Genomic DNA, 17,364 nt, shown 5'->3' with positions numbered 1-17,364 from the left:
GCAACAAAGAGTAGCCCCTGCTCGCCACAACTAGAGAAAGCCCACACACAGCAACAAAGACCCAACGTGGCCAAAAATTAATTAATTTTTAAAAAATCCTTATTCTTTCCTTCATGTCTCTTTATTATCTTAATATTTTCCATCTTTTCTTGTTTCTTTACTACATTTTGGATGATGTTTTCTGATTTCTTTTTTTTTTTAATATTTACTTATTTGGTTGCACTGGGTCTTAGTTGAGGCAAGTGGGCTCCTTAGTTGCAGCAGGTGGGCTCCTTAGTTGCAGCTCACAAGTTGCGGCTTGCCAGCTCCTTAGTTGCAGCACGCGGGCTCCTTAGTTGTGGCATGTGAACTCTTAGCTGCGGCATATGCATGTGGGATCTAGTTCCCTGACCAGTGATCGAACCTGGGCCCCCTGCATAGAGAGCATGGAGCCTTAACCACTGTACCACCAGGGAAGTCCCCTTCTGCTTTCTTTTTCAAGGTTAAGTTTTTTGTTTAAATGTGTCTGATATTCAGCCAAAAACATTTATTGCATTTTAAATTTATCATTGTATTTTTAATTTCTAGAAGTCCTATTTTGTGCTTTTTCAGATCAGCTAAGCACTTTTTATCATTTCCTATTCTTCGCAGATATTTTCAAACTTGTCTTTTATTTCTTTAAATATAGTAATCATGACTGTTCTATAATCTGTGCCTGTTAATACCAGTATTGGACTTATTTTTAGGTCAGTTTCTGCTACATGTAGTATCTGTTGCTTCTCACTCATGGTGCCTTGTTTCCTTGTACACTTCACTGTTTTTTACTTCGGTGGTCATAGCCTTTGAATAAGTATTTGTATGGGATTTCCTGAAGCATAAAATGGAGGGGTTTTTTTTCTCCAGAGAGGAGTTAGTTACAATTTTTCCTATCAGGTGTCTGGATAAATGTCAGTCTCAGGCCACTTTAAGCTAAATCCATGGCTTGAAGTGTCTTAGACATAAATTTTTGTTAGAACTACAATTCCAAATCAGGATTAGCACTTGGCCTCCTAACACCAAGACAGCTCATCCAACAGTTCTTGAGAATGAGGGAAGGGGATATTTTTTATCCTTGTTCACTCTTATCTTGAGACTATATAGGTATACCATATCTTCTTTATCCATTCATCTGTTGATGGACACTGAGGATGTTTCCATGTCTTGGCAATTGTAAATACTGCTGCTAAACATCTTTTTAAAAGGAAGATTTGAAGGGCTTATCCAGATAAACATGCCAGACAGGCAGTTAAATTTTTTTTTAAGTTAACAGGTAAAAATAGATTCAAACACCAGTGTAACTGTCATCACAGTCCGGGGACGAATGCAGTGAGGTAGTTGCTGCACTTGGATCTTTAGGCAAGTGGGAAACTACAGTTCTGATGGGCATCTGCCAGAGGGTGAGTTTGCTGAGACTGAATTCCCGTGGATCCTAGAGTCAGCCTGTGTCCATGCTTGTCCTCACACAGGGAAGCTCTTTGTGCTGGAGTCTCAGAATGGCTCTCAGGGCCTGGAACTAGAGGCCGCTCGGCTTTCCTGCAAGAGCAGAGGCGCTCACCTGGTGTCTGCGGACGAGCTGCGGAAGGTGGTGCGGGACTGTGCCTTCTCCGTGTGCACCACGGGCTGGCTGGCGGACGGCAGCCTGGGGTAAGTCAGGACAGCTGGGGGCTCTCCTGCCAACTCACCCCACCTTGCCATCAGGGCTGATACGGGGCTCAGTAGAGGTGCCAGGATAGACAGAGTGCAATGGGCTGTGGCTTCCAGTATATTCTTGTTTTGAGTTAAATATAAAAACAAAATGTTAAACAAAATATAAAAACAAAAATGTTAATAAAAACATTTTTCTGGGGTTCTGTCACAGTTTTTTCCTCTTTGTTATTCTGAATTTCCTTTTAAGTTACAAAAGAAAAAAATGCTTGTAAAAATTTCAAATAATACAGATATATATAAAGTGCAAAGTGAGTTTCTCTCTTCTTCCCCACCTCAGAGGTAATGACTCTTAACTATTTGATATATATTCTTTATCTCTTTTTCTCTGTGGATATTCATCTGCATCCATAGGAAGAGGAAGACGGTATTGAGGTTTTAAAATATAACCATGAGGGACTTCCCTGGCGGTCCAGTGGTTAAGACTCCGCGCTTCCACTGCAGGGGGCACGGGTTCGATCCCTGCTCAGGAAACTAAGATCCTACATGCCCTGTGGCGCAGCCAGATAAATAAAAGTTGAGAGTCATCATATCAATTTTAAAAAATGATAAATTTAAATAAATTTTAAAAAATAAAATAAAATATGGCCACAAATTCTTTCACATTGCTCCCATTGAGAAGTGGGGTTTATGTCCTCTCCCTGTGAATCAGGGACAGCATAGTCCTGCCTCAACCAGTAAAATACAGCAGGAGTGATACTGTGTGACTTCTGAGGGTAGGTCGGAAAAACCCATGGTCAGATTTCCCGGGACACTTACTTTTGAGATGCTATCTGTGAAGTCCTAGGAAGCCCAGGCCACATGGAAATGCCTTATGTATGTGCTCTCACCAATAGCCCCAACTGATGTCCCAGCCAATAGCCAGCATTAACTACCAGAAATGTGAGTGCAGATGCCTCCAGGTGATTCTAGCCCCCAGCTATTGACTTAGGCAGCCTGTGAGTCTTTCCAGCTCAGCCTTAGACATTACAGAGCAGAGACAAGCCTTTCCCGTTGTGCCCTATCTGAATTCCTGACCCATGGAATCCTTGTGGAGAAGTAATTCTGTGGCCAGCTAGGAGAAAACATCCCATTAGTGCTGTTAACTACTCCATCAGTCATAAACAGACAAGGCAGGAGCCATTCCACGTTTTCCTTCATGCCACAGGAATGTGAAAGAACAAATGGGCTCCGAAAACTACTTTGCTTGATAATGACCCTGAAGGTGTCTGGCTGGGAGATGGCCATAGAAAACACATGCAACCATGCTGATTCACATCTCCAAAGGTGCCACATGTAAAGCAGCAATTGAATAAAGAGAACAAATGAGGTTACTTCCAAAGCTTTTCAGTGAATCTGGAATTGTAGCCTCTCTGCTTTATATTTCACATCCAAGTTCCTAAATAGACAAAGTATGTCCCACGTATGCATGTTTCCATAACGTAGTCAAGTGTGGATATTTTTCATAACTCTGTCACTACCATTATATCAGATAACCAGGGTATTCTAAAGATTCTAAAGAGCCAGCTTGGAGCCAGGCTTAGGTCTCCCAGGCATTACAAATTGAAACTGAGTCATTGGAAAGGTTTGTCCTCTCTGGGTTTCCTGTAAGGTGTTAAGACGTGTTAGTGGATCTCTAACTTGCTTAGATGCTATTTTTTTTGTTGTTGTTGGCCACGCCGCACAGCTTATGGGATCTCAGTTCCCTGACCAGGGGTGGAACCCCAGCCCTCAGTAGTAAGAGCGTGGAGTCTCTAATTCCCTTAGATGCTATTTCTTTAAAGTAAACACACTTACTTGATATATTTACTACATGACATATTAAAATAGTTTTCCATGTTAATGTTTCTGGAACCAAGAAGTACCTGACCATTAGTATGGACATTTCACTGTGCATCTTTCCTGCACAGCCATCTCCCCTCCCCACCAAAAACTAATTATTAAATGCATGGCGCATCTTGCAATTGATGGCATAGTAGCTACATAGATCTGATCTGTATCTCCATGAATTTATATTCAGTCTATACATATATCTAGAAGATGGAGATCTAGAATGGTGAATCTAGAATTTGGGGCTATTTGTCTTCTGGGAGCTTTTACAGATTTCATAAAGCGTGTCTGAAAAGCTGAGAAGCGACTTATATAGCCTCATAGGACTAGGAGAACAGAGATTTGAATTCAGGTTTTATGTATGTGGGGACCAAGGGAATCCTTTTGCTTAGGGTTGGAACATTGAAGGGCTGTACCCTAGGAGTCATAGTAAACTGGAACAAGTACACAGGCCCTCAAAGGAGCTGCAGCATAGCGTCGAATCCTCTGAAGCCATGAGTTTGGATTGAGATGATACTAGAGTTCCAGTGTTCCAGATAGGTAGCAGAACTGATTTTAAAAATCTTCTCTGGAGGAAAATAATATTATCCTAGACAATTTATTTCCACAAACTATTTTAGCAAATATAGGATTTGTCAAGCAAAACAAAATAAACAGTCACGTGAGGAGACAAGGCAACAAGATAAAAATAGCCAATAGAAACTCTAGATGTTAACACTGGTAGATGCAAACTTTAAAAGAACGCTTTAAAATGTTCAAAGATACAAAAGACAAAAAGGAGAATTTTGGAAGAAGACTGAAAAGTATAAAAATAACCAAATGAAAACTCTAGAAATGAAAAATACAGTAGCTGAAATTAAGAACTTAATGGATGGATCTAACAGCTGATTTTAAGAGTCAAAGACAAAATTAATGAACTGGAAGGTATTTCAGAGGAAGATGTCCAGAATAAAGAACAGAAGAAAAAAGGATGAAAATATAGAAGAAAGAGTACAAGGCAAAGAAGATGCATGTAACTGGAATTCCAAAAGGAAAAGAGAAAGAAGACGAAGCAAAAGCAATATGAGACTTAGCTACAACTGTGGAAAAACATCCACGCACAGATTCAAGAAGCCCTACAAAGCCCGAGTAGGATACATAAAATAATTTCACGACTTGGAACAACATGGTAAAACTGGTAAAAATCAAATATGAAGAAAACTATTAAAAGTAATAATAAGAAAGAGTACCTTCAAAGGAGCAACAATAAACTGACAATGAAAGCCCCAAGATGACTGAATGAGGCCCTCAAAGTGCTGAAAGGTAATTACTGCCAACCTAGAATTCTATACCCAGCGAAAATATCTTCCAAGAATAAAGGTAAAATAAAGAATTTTCAGACAGACAAAAGGTGAGAGAATTCATCATACATGATCTGCACTAAAAAAAACCCAACACTGAAGGGTGTTCTTCAGGCAGGAGGAAAATAATTGCAGGTGGATGGCTGGAGATGCCAAAAGGGATGAGTGGAAAAAGTAAATGGGGGGGGGGTGAATGTACAGATGGTCCCTGACTTATGGTGGTTCAACTTACATTTTTTTTTAACTTTATGATGGTGCAAAAACATTATGCATTCAACAGAAACTGTTCTTCAAATTGTGAATTTTGATCTCCTCCCAGGCTAGTGATATACTGTCTGATACTCTCTCATGATGCTGGGCAGTGAAGTAAGCTGCAGCCCCCAGTCAGCCATGTGATCACGAGAGTAAACAACCGATACACTTATAACCATTCTGTACCAAGACAACCATTCTGCTTTTTCACTTTCAGTATAGCATTCAATAAATTACATGAGATATTCAATGCTTTATTGTAAAATAGACTTTGTGTTAGATGATTTTACCCAGCTGTAGGCTAAAGTAAGTGTTTTGAGCACATTTAAGGTAGGCTAGGCTAAGCTCTGATGTTCAGTAGGTTTTGTGTGTTATATTTTTGCCTTACCATATTTTCAACTTACAATGAGCTTTGGGAGATATAACCCCGCTGTAAGTCGAGGAAGATCTATAATTATATAAAGCAGTAACAGTAATACTAAACACTAAAAAATGGTATATCAGTCAGGAAGTGTTTTAAGTATGTTAATACATAGTATTTTAAATTGTGTTGCTGGGAAAGAGAGTAAAAGTAACATTAGGGCTTCCCTGGTGGCGCAGTGGTTGAGAGTCCGCCTGACGATTCAGGTGACACGGGTTCGTGCCCCGGTCCAGGAAGATCCCACATCCCGCGGAGCAGCTGGGCCCGTAAGCCATGGCCGCTGAGCCTGCGCGTCCGGAGCCTGTGCTCCGCAACAGGAGAGGCCACAACAGTGAGAGGCCCATGTACCGCAAAAAAAAAAAACAGTAACATTAAATTTTAATAAGTCAAGGAAGAGTGTTATAACCTCTGTGGTAACCACTAAAAGAATAGTAAAAGAACATATAACTTCCAAACCAATACAGAAGAAAAAGAGATTGCCAAAAAGGAATTCAAACAATCAAAATATGGGAAAGAAAAGAGAGGAAGAAAGGAAGAAGAATGGGCAGAACTAATAGAAATATGGCAGATTTAAATTCAAAGAGGTCTGTTATTAAATTAAGCAGATGTGATGCTCTAATTAGAAAACAAGGACCACCAGGTGGATTTTTTAAAGTTCTACTATTTGTTGTTTACAAAAGATATCCTTAAATAAATCATGGGGCAAAAATAAATTATAATGGAAATTTACATACATGTAGAAATGAATGATATTAAAATATAACATACTCAAACTCATGGGATGCCACTAGTGCTATACCTGGAGGAAAATGTAAAGCATTAAATGCTTGTGTTAGAAAAGCAAAGAGGCTGAAGGTTCATGAACCAATGATCCATCTTAAGAAATCCGAAAATAACAGCAAAACAAACCCCCTCAAAAGAAGAGAACTAATAAAGAGAATTTTATGAAATAAAAACCAAGTGTATACTAAAAGAGATCAACAATGTATTGCCCCTGAATCTTGAATTGATATATGTGACCTCAACTCAAGTACCACCTATAACTTCCTGCTTTTAGACTTCTGGGGAGAGTATTGATACTTCATCATATTGATACTTTCAGCCAAAACTGAATCAGGAAAATCTCTGCTGATTCAGAGCTGACAGCAGAAAAGAATTCTTTCCCAGTTTTGGTTAGTTCTCCTAACCCAGTGTCTTCTTTGTCTGTTTTAGGACAACCATGTGTAGCAAGGGGAGTGGTGAACAGCAAATCATGAGAGCTGTCGATGTGCGAATTGAAAGCAACCCAGTTCCTGGTGGCACATACAATGCCCTGTGTATTAAGGATGAAGGTCAGTGCCAGAGCCTTTGTAAAGGTTTCAGAGGGTGTGCTCGCGGGGGTTGACCTCTTAGGTAGTGTTCTCTAGAAACTGACCTTAAGATGAGGATTCACTGAACATCATGAATCAGGAAGACTTCCAAAGAAAAGCCAACATGGCAGTGGGGAAGTGGACAGGGAAAGGAAGGGAGAAGGCAATGGTGCAGCACTAAGCAAAGTCCACAGTGGCTGTGAGGTGAGGGGGTAACTTTGGCTCAATCCTGCAGGGAACCTCTGGAGACAGTGACCACAGGTCACCACGGTTTCCTGATCAGGGGTGAGAGAACAGGGGTATTGATACCACTGAACTTGTCAGTCATTATTTAAGGGCTTGCTTCAGGGAGATATAAATTCCCAGACTCTTCTGGTTTTCAGTGTGCTCAGACAAAGAGTTATGATAGCTGAGTCACCCTCCAACAAAGATGCACAGATGCTCACCCAGAGCCCCTGTGCATGGGAATGGTAAAGGGATCTAGGAAATATGGACAGACCCCTGACAGCATGTGCTGCAGCTGCTGATACCACTTACCCTTTGGTCTGTCTTCATGGTGGAAATTTTTCTAAAAAGAAAAAAAAATCCTTTTTTCCTGAAAGGAAATTTATAGGATTTAGGAAACTGCTCCTAGAAAGAAAAATACAACTTCCTTCTGGGAAATCAGCTGAATAGTGAGGAGAAAACCATAAAGGAGTCTCCAGGGCAGCGTTTCATGTGCACTGGAAAAAGTACACCTTCATTATCAGAAATATATGCTGCTGAAAGGGAATGTCTGTGAAAATGGGGAGAAAGCGAGCTGCTTACTCATCAGTCATAGAAATCAGCACAGGTACTGCCAGGCTGCACACTGGTCTCATCTGGGAAGTTTTAAGAACTACTGATACCTGGGTGCCAGCCCTAGAGATCTGGATATAAATGTTCTGGACATTGGGCTTTTTAAAAGCTGCTCAGTGACTATAACATGTAGCCCAGTTTGAGAATTAGTTCCCTAATGCAGAGTTTCCCAAAGCTCTCTGATGATAAGAAATACCAGATGAACTTATTAGAAATGCAAACCCTCAGGCTACATCCCAGAGGCACCAAATCCCAATCTCCAGGGAAGGGGTCAGAGGAGTTGGCAAATCAAAGAGCCACAGTGAACCCCACAGCCCTGGATGGTGCTTGTTAGATGTTTATTGGCGGTAGGCTTCTCTGCTGCCATGGCATCTCCCTCCAGGAAGGGTTGTACATTTGCTGATTGCAGTCAAGCAACTGAAAGATGTGGCCATGGAAAGCCCCGGGGGAGAACAACATCCATGGTTTGTTTTTTAAAAAAAACCACATAAGTAAATGAAAATGGTCCTTTGAATCTCAAACATAGGCAAAGGTTCAGATCCCTGAGGGAGACAGGACAGAGCCAGAGGAAAACCAGCATGACCTTTCTTTAGTGATCTCAAATGGATACGTGGAGCTTCTGAGTCTGATCTCTTTCCTCTCATGAAGAAGAGGTAGCAGCTAGCTTTTGCTGTGTAACATACCACCCCCAAATGTAGTGGCTTAAAACAACTGTTTGTTTAGTTCACTATTTTGGGGGGAGGGCAAAAATTTGTGTTATTCTTCTGGCCTCAGCTGGGCTCATTCACGAGTCCTCAGTCAGCTGCTGGGTAGGGGCCTTGCTTCTGGGCGTTGGCTGGATGTTGACTGGGGTGATGGGTGGGGGGCAGGCACTGAGCCATGTGTTCCTCATCATACAACAGGAGAGCCTGGGCTTTCCACCTCACAGGCTTCAAACAGGTTGTTGTGTATGCAAGTGTGTGCCCCTTTGCCCACAACTGTAGTGCATGAAGCCAGAGGTTGGAAACATCTGTTCACATCCTATAGGGCACCAAGTTTAAAACCATGACAGTGACTCCAAAACTGAGTTATTGCCAAACCAATAAGAGGTGCCTCCTGATATACTGCACTCAGAGGAGCACAACTTCAGTTCAGTAGTATTCCTGCCAAAGATGTGCAACCTGAATCTAATCATGAGGAAGCTTTAGCCAAACTCAAGTTGAGAAACATCGTACAAAATGACTGGCCTATACTCTTAAAAATGTCAAGGAGGGGGGCTTCCCTGGTGGTGCAGTGGTTAAGAATCCACTTGCCAGTGCAGGGGACAAAGGTTTGAGTCCTGGTCCGGGAAGATCCCACATGCCGTGGAGCAACTAAGCCCACACGCCACAACTACTGAGCCTGCGCTCTAGAGCCCGCGAGCCACAACTACTGAAGCCTGTGCGCCTAGAGTCCATGCTCCGCAACAAGAGAAGCCACTACAATGAGAAGCCTGCATACCATAAGGAAGAAGAGCCCCCACTCACCGCAACTAGAGAAAGCCTGCATGCAGCAACGAAGACCCAATGCAGTCAAAAATAAATTAAATTAAAAAAAGAAAAGAAAAATGTCAAGGATAAGAAAGAGAAAGAGGGAATTCCCTGGCTGTCCAATGGTTAGGACTCCGCAATTCCACTGCAGGGGGCGCAGGTTCGATCCCTGGTTGAGGAACTAAGATCCTGTAAGCCTCGTGGTGCAGCAAAAAAAAAAAAAAGACAAAGAAAGGCAAGGCAACTGTTTTGGATTAAAATAGACTAAAAAGACTTGACAACTAAATGTAATTTGTGATCCTAGATTGTATTTTGGACCAGGAGAAAACAGCTATAATTGATGAAATCTGAATATGGATTTAAATTAGATAATAGTATTGTATCAATGCTTAAATTCCCTGATTTTGGTAACTACTGCAGTTATGTAAGACAATATCCTTATTCTTGGAAATATATACCAAGGTTCTTAGGGACAAAGTGACATCATACCTACAACTCATTCTCAACTGGTTCAGAAAGGAATTACGGGGACTTCCCTGGTGGTCCAGTGGTTAAGAATCCACCTTCTAATGCAGGGGACATGGGTTTGATCCCTGGTTGGGGAACTAAGATCCCACATGCCGTGGGACAACTAAGCCCACACGCCACAGCTAGAGAAGCCCGTGTGCCGCAATGAAGAGCCTGTGTGTTGCAATGAAGCAAAGACCCAGAGCAAACAAAATTAAAAAAAAAAAAAAGAATTACAGATATAGATACACATATGTACATATTCATATATGTAAACATATACATGTATGTGTTTATGTATGATACATATTTTCTCTCTCTCTCTCTCTCTCTATATATATATATACATATCTATATCTATCTAGAGAGAGAAAATGATAAAGCAAATGGGGCAAAATGAAAACACATTAGTAAATCTGGATAAAGGGTTTATGGGAGTTTCTTGTTTTTTAAATTTTCCTGTAACTTTGAAATTATATGAAAATGAAAATTTCCCCCCAAATGATCTACATACTCCTCCCAAAACAACAATAACAACAACAGGAAAGCACAAAACAAAACAGCAAAAATAAAAACAAAAACATGAAGCAAATCCACGATGCCTATGTAAGGACTGATGCCATTTTAGCAAGTGAGCCCTGTGTGGGTGTCTTTGAGTCAAAGCGCTCAAGAGCCCCGCATCCAGGGCAATTTGCCTGAGCCTAGCTTGCCCCCCTCCCCTCCCCTCCAGGTCAACACGGAGAGGCTTGCGTGGGGAAAACTGGAGTCTTGGTCCAACAGGGCCTGACTTGTGAGGAGGCTTCAGATGGGTGATGAAGGGGCTCAGGAATGCATGCTGAGGTGGGATTAGGGTCAGAGGGCTGCTCTCTCTCGGACTTTCCAGAAAAGCAGGATGGATTCCCATGATCCCTCAGAGAGAGAGCCCTGTCCCTGTTCCTCTGCCTTTCCTTCTTTAGAAAGAGCATGTAAATGGCTCCCAAATGGCTCTTCACTTTTCCTCAGGGGAGCCTTGTAGACAGTCAACAAGGGATTATCACAGTAAGTGAAGTAAGTCAGACAGAGAAAGACAAATACCATATGATATCACTCATATGTGGAATCTAAGATATGATATAAATGAACTAATTTACAAAAATAAAAACAGACTCACAGACTTAGGAAACAAACTTATGGTTACCAAACGGGAAGGGGGGTGGGCGAGGAATAAATTAGAGATTATTAGCATATACAAACTACCATATATAAAATAGCAGATAAAAACTACTACATATAGGGATTTCCCTGGTGGTCCAATGGTTAAGAATCCACCTTCCAATACAGGGGACTTGGGTTCGATCCCTGGTCAGGGAACTAAGACCCCCACATGCCGTGGGGCAACTAAGCCCGCATGCTGCACCTACTGAGCCCGCGTGCTCTGGAGCCCGCACGCCACGACTAGAGAGAAGCCTACGCGCCACAATGAAAGATCCTGCATGCCGCAACTAAGGCCCAACACAACCAAATAAATAAATAAATATTTTTTAAAAACCTACTACATATAAAGTAGATAAACAACAAGGTCCTACTGTGTGTGTGTGTGTGTGTGTGTGTGTGTGTGTGTGTGTGTGTATATACATGAATCACTTTGCTGTACACCAGAAACTAACATAACACTGTAAAGCAACTATACTTCACCAAGGGAAATCTGTGTGCCAAAGGAAGGTTAAGAAGCCAAGAAGAGGCTCCTGGTGAGTGCACGTGAGGTCTGGTTCAGCAGACACCCAGGTGCAGTATCACCTCTAAAGGTTGCCTTTTTCCTGATGATGCTTCATTGCACCTAGCCCTGGGCTGCTGCTTCTCTTTGGCAAGACAGGAAGCATGAAGGGTGCTAACTCCAAAAATGGCAGACATGTGCCTCATAAAGAGCCCAGAAGGAAAACAGTCTGTGGAATGTTCAGGAAGCTGCCTCCTGTGTTTCTCTTTTGAAATAAAGTTCATCGTGAATGTAGACGTTTCTCTGTTTCCTTTCAGTATTTTTGTTTCACTGACAGTGAATTTCCAGCCCTGTGGTGACCTCACTTTAATAAGTGAAATTCTTTTTAACCAACTGGATGCTGATGAAATGAGCTGCCTCCACTTGGGTTCTCTGGCTCTGCTTCTCTTGGCATCTTGTCTGTGGAGTCAACAGCGTGGGGTCTGGAGGCTTCAGGTCTCCTCTCACCTTCTCCCTGTAGCACCCAAGGCTCACTAAGGGTGTGCTTCTGTTTCTCCCCCTCTAAGCCAGGGCTGGCCTGGCTGCTCTCCCCGCCAGCCCACCTCACCTTCTTAGCACTGTATTTCACCTCCCCTGCATACGTTACTCCTACCTGTATCTCCCTTAAAAATAGAAATGGAATGATTCCCTTCCTTTATGTCTTCAAGAAGAGAGCTGAGGGTCTTCCCTGGTGGTCCAGTGGTTAAGACTACACACTTCCACTGCAGGGGGCATGGGTTCGATCCCTGGTCAGGGAACTAAGATCCCCCAAGCTGCAGTGTGGTCAAAAATTAAAAGAGAACTGAATGCTCACCTCTCAGGTGAGCAGGAATTTTTGAGAGTAGCCACCTCCCAGATCTGCTTGAGGAGGCGCTGTGCCTCAAGATCAGCTTTGGGGAAATTCCAGCAACGATGGGAGACTGGAACCAATGAACTGCAATGCTTTGAGCAGCTGATAGAACTTATCCAGTTCAGGGTCTCCCGAGGGAGTGTGGAAGAGTCTGCACTCATTACCATTGACCTGGCACTGGCCAATTTTTCATTTATTTGTCCAGGGTAATGCAAAGCAGGGCTCAGACTTGTGGGTGCTTCAGATAGATAGATAGATAGAGAGAGAGAGAGAGAGAGAGAGAGAGAGAGAGAGAGAGAGAGAGAGGACTCCTCTCCACCCTCAAAGAGTTGACGGTGTATAAGGACAAGTAAGGGATGAGTGAGTTTCCATGGCACAGAGGAGGAAGGTAATTAGGGAGACTTCCTGAGGCAGTGGCAGCTGAGGTGGAATTTGAAGGATTTTGTTCTGTGGGGATAATGGTTAGGGAAAGGAGAAGAGGACACTGCAGAGAAAATAGCTGGAGCACGGGCTACAAATCTGAGATACCAGTGGTTCTGGGGAGACTAGCTCTGGGTGAGCCCTTGTCCTAGTGCTTCAGAGAATGAGTTGGGTTTGGAACATCCCTGGGGGCTCGAGTGGCTGCTGGGCAGCCCAGATAATCCCACTGCAGTTATTCCCAACTTGATCTATAGATTCAATGCAATCTCAGTCATAATTCCAGCAAGTTATTTTGTGGATATGAACTAATTCTATAGTTTATATGGAGAGACAAAGACCCAGAATAGCTAACTCATAATTCAAGAAGAACAAAGTTGGAGGACTGACATGACTCAACTTCAAGACTTACCTAGAGGGAGGGATAGATTGGGAGTTTGGGATCGACACGTACACGTATTTAAATTAGATAACCAACAAGGACCTACTGTGTAGCACAGGGAGGAACTCTGCTCAATAATCTGTAATAACCTAAATGGGAAAAAAATCTGAAAAGGAATAGATACATATACATGTATAACTGAGTCACTTTGCTGTACACCTGAAACTAACACAACATTGTTAATTAACTATGCTCCAATATAAAATAAAATCTTTTTAAAATTAAATTTTAAAAGACATAAAGATGCAGAAATCAATACAGTGTGGTATTGGTGAAAGAACAGACAAATATCAATGGAATCGAGTAAAGAGCCCAGAAATAGACCCACATAAATATAGTTAACTGATCTTTGACAAGGGAGCAAAAGCAATACAATGGAGCAAAAATAGTTTTTTTAATATAGGTGCTGGGACAACTGAACATCCACATGCAAAAGAAAAGAATCTAGACACAGCCCTTACACCCCTCACAAAATTTAACTCAAAACGGATCACAGACCTAAATGTAAAATGCAAAACTACAAAACTCCTAGAAGATAATAGAGGTGAAAACCTAGATGACCTTGTTTATGGTGATGACTTTCTTGATACAACACCAAAGGCGCAATACATGAAAGAAGTAATTGTTAAGCTGGACTTACTTAAGATTGAAAACATCTGCTCTGCAAAAGACAGTGTCAAGAGAATGAAAAGGCAAGCCCCGGGCTGGTGAAAATATCTGCAAAAGACATATCTACTAAAGGACTATTATTCAAAATATACAAAGAACTCTTGAAATTCAACATTAAGAAAATGAACAGCTCAATTTAAAAATAGGCAAAAGACCTGAACAGACACCTCACCAAAGAAGATACACAGATGGCAAGTAAGCATACGAAAAAATGCTCCACATCATATGTCGTCAGGGAAATGCAAATTAAAACAACAATGAGGGACTTCCCTGGTGGTGCAGTGGTTAAGAATCTGCCTGCCAATGCCAGGGACACGGGTTCGAGCCCTGGTCCAGGAAGATCCCACATGCTGCAGAACAACTAAGCCCATGCGCCACAGCTACTGATCCTATGCTCTAGAGCCCGCAAGCCACAACTACTGAAGCCCGCACACCTAGAGCCCGTGCTCCACAACAAGAGAAACCACCGTAGTGAAAAGCCCGTGCACCGCAACGAAAAGTAACTTCTGCTCGCCGCAACTAGAGAAAACCCACGTGCAGCAACGAAGACACAGCACAGCCAAATTAATTAATTAATTTAAAACAAAAAACCAAAAAACAATGATTTACCACTACACATCTAGTAGAATGGCCAAAATCCAGAACACTGATGACACCAAATGCTGACAAGGATGTGGAACAGCAGGAACTCTCATTCATTGCTGGTGGGAGTGCAAAATGGTACAGCCACTTTGGAACACAGTCTGGCAGTTTCTTACCAAACTAAACATACTTTTACCATGCAATCCAGCAATCACAGTTCTTGATATTTACCCAAATTAGCTGAAAACTTAAGTTCACACAAAAACCTGTACATGAATGTTTATTAGCAGCTTATTTTCCTAATTGCCAAAACTTGGAAGCAACCATGATGTCTTTCAGTAGGTAAATGGATAAATAAACTGTAGCACTTCCAGACAATAGAATATTATTCAGTGCTAAAAAGAAATAAGCTATCAAGCCTTGAAAACACATGGAGGAAACAAATGCTTATTACTAAGTGAAAGAAGCCAGTCTGAGAAGGCTATGTACTGTATGATTCCAGCTATATGACATTCTATAAAAAGCAAAACTATGGGACAGTAAAAGGATTAATGGTTGCCAGGAGTTAGAAGGAATGAATAAGTGTAGCACAAAGGATTTTTAGGGCAGTGAAACTATTTTGTATGATACTACAATGGCGGATGTATGTAATTATATATTCAAAACCCATAGATTGGGTTTATACAATCAAAACCCATAGACTGTAGAACATGAAGAGTGAACCCAAATGTAAACTGTGGCCTTTGAGAGATAATGACATGTCAATGTAGGCTCATGGATTGTAACAAATGTACCACTGTGGTACAGGATAGTGAGAAGGCTGTGCCTGGGTAGACACGGGAACATAGGAAATCTCTGTACCTTCCACTCAATTCTTCTGTGAACCTGAACCTGCTCCAAAACTTAGTTTATGAGTTTTTTAAAAAGCAGGCACTCGGTAATAAATATGATATAATCCTCTTTACGTTAACACACACACACAATATCATATATTATCGCTTATATGTGGAATCTAGAGAAATGGTAGAGATGAACTTATTTGCAAAGCAAAATCAGAGTCACAGATGTAGAGAACAAACTTACGGTTACCAAGGGGGGAAGAAGAGGGTGGGATAAGTTGGGAGATTGGGATTGACATATATACACTACTATGTATAAAATAGGTAACTAATGAGAACCTCCTGTAAGCACAGGGAACTCTACTGAATGCTCTGTGGTGACCTAAATGGGAAAGAAATCTAAAAAAAGAGTGGATATATGTATATGTATGACCGATTCACCTTTCTGTACAGCAAGAAACTAACACATCATTGTAAAGCAACTCTACTCCAATAAAAAATAACACACACACACACACACACACAGCTACATATGTAGTATACCTATGTGCATCTCCATCAGTATTTATTTGTAAATACCAAACCGGTAACAGTGTTACCATCAGGGTCGAGGTTGGGGGAGGGGAGAGGCATCCTCTACTCTACAGTCTGTAATTTTTCAGCATTTCACAAAGAGTACCACTTGCTGCTGGGCAGTGTCTCTGGGTCCGCCTTTCAAGGAGACATTAGAGGATAATATTGCCTGGCCATTTAAAAATACAAAGTTGTGGGACTTCCCTGGTGGTCCAGTGGTTAAGAATCCATCTTCCAATGCAGGGGACGTGGGTTCGATCCCTGGTCGGGGAACTAAGATCCCACATGCCGCAGGGCAACTAAGCCTGTGGGCCACAGCTAGAGAGCCTGTGTGCCGCAACTACTGAGCCCACACGCTCTGGAGCCCACATGCCACAACTAGAGAGAAACCCGAGCGCTGCAACGAAGGCCAATGCAGCTAAATAAATAAATAAATCTTTTTAAAAAAAATAAATAAAAACACAAAGTTGTAGCACTTTGTAGCACTTTTATTCATTCAACAAGTATTTTTTGAGTGCTTCATCTGCGCCAGGCATTCTGCCAGGTTCTGGGGATGCCAGGGTGAAGGAGATCTCAGTTTAAGGTGCAGGCAACACCCATGGGGGAGAGGGGTTTGCTTTTTGTTTTTCCTCTTCTATTGTTCCGTTCCTTTTGGATTAACCCAATACTTTATATTATTCCATTTTACTTCCTCTACTGGCTTCTTTTTTTTCAGTATTTATTTACTTGGCTACAGCCGGTCTTAGTTGCAGCATGCAGGATCTTTGCAGTGCGTGGGCTCTAGAGCGCATGGGCTTAGTTGCCCCAAAACATGTGTGATGTTAGTTCCCCGACCAGGGATCGAACCCACGTCCCCTGCATTGGAAGGCGTATCTTAACCACTGGACCACCAGGGAAGTCTCAAGGGGTTGTTTTTTAAGTTTGTTTTTTCCTCCCAGGCTGAAAAAGTTCTGCAGAGTTTGGGAAAACTTATTGTGATTCCTTGTCCTCAGAGAAGCCGTGTGGAGACCCACCTTCCTTCCCACACACCATCCTGCAGGGCCACACGGGCTTGGAGATGGGGGATGAGCTGCTGTACCTTTGTGCCCCCGGCCACGTGACGGGCCGGCGCGAAACAGCCTTCACCTTGCTGTGCAACAGCTGCGGGGAGTGGTATGGCCTGGTCCAGGCCTGCGGGAAAGGTAAGCAGGAAAATAACTCCAGGACAGCTGTATGGACCGCTCCTCCTGATGGGAATTTTCTGCTGCTGCCCTGCTGTCTTGCTCTACTTCTTGGGCTGCCCCGTGAGTCTGAATAAAATTATAGCTGAGGTTAAAAAGACTCCTGTTGGGCATTTAGCTCCCGAAACTTGATCTGATTCCCCCAGATGTCCCCATTCCATCATCATCGTATGCCTGGGGGCGAGGCTTCTGCATCCCACCCTTGCCCAGCCCCCTTGGGAATTCTCCCAATGGCAGAAATCACTCTCTCCTATGACTCCTACACCATGGACCTCATGCCAGACCCTGAATTGTT

The 17,364-nt window shown here is 42.3% G+C and overlaps 1 protein-coding gene across 1 annotated transcript in view; it reads left to right on the top strand.

Annotated features, from left to right (window-relative positions):
* SUSD5 (sushi domain containing 5) overlaps window positions 1–17,364 on the top strand; it is a 38,153-nt gene that overhangs the window by 7,853 nt on the left and 12,936 nt on the right. Inside the window, exons 2-4 of the mRNA XM_019946650.3 lie at window positions 1,485–1,662; window positions 6,757–6,875; window positions 16,842–17,030. Coding sequence (XP_019802209.3) covers window positions 1,485–1,662; window positions 6,757–6,875; window positions 16,842–17,030 — 486 coding nt within the window. The remainder of the gene's footprint in view (window positions 1–1,484; window positions 1,663–6,756; window positions 6,876–16,841; window positions 17,031–17,364) is intronic.

Source organism: Tursiops truncatus, chromosome 10 (genome assembly GCF_011762595.2).
Source record: "Tursiops truncatus isolate mTurTru1 chromosome 10, mTurTru1.mat.Y, whole genome shotgun sequence".
In the NCBI taxonomy this organism is placed as follows: Eukaryota; Metazoa; Chordata; class Mammalia; order Artiodactyla; family Delphinidae; genus Tursiops; species Tursiops truncatus.
The sequence above is the reverse complement of the archived record's forward strand: the minus strand, read 5'-3'. Positions and strand labels throughout refer to the sequence as shown.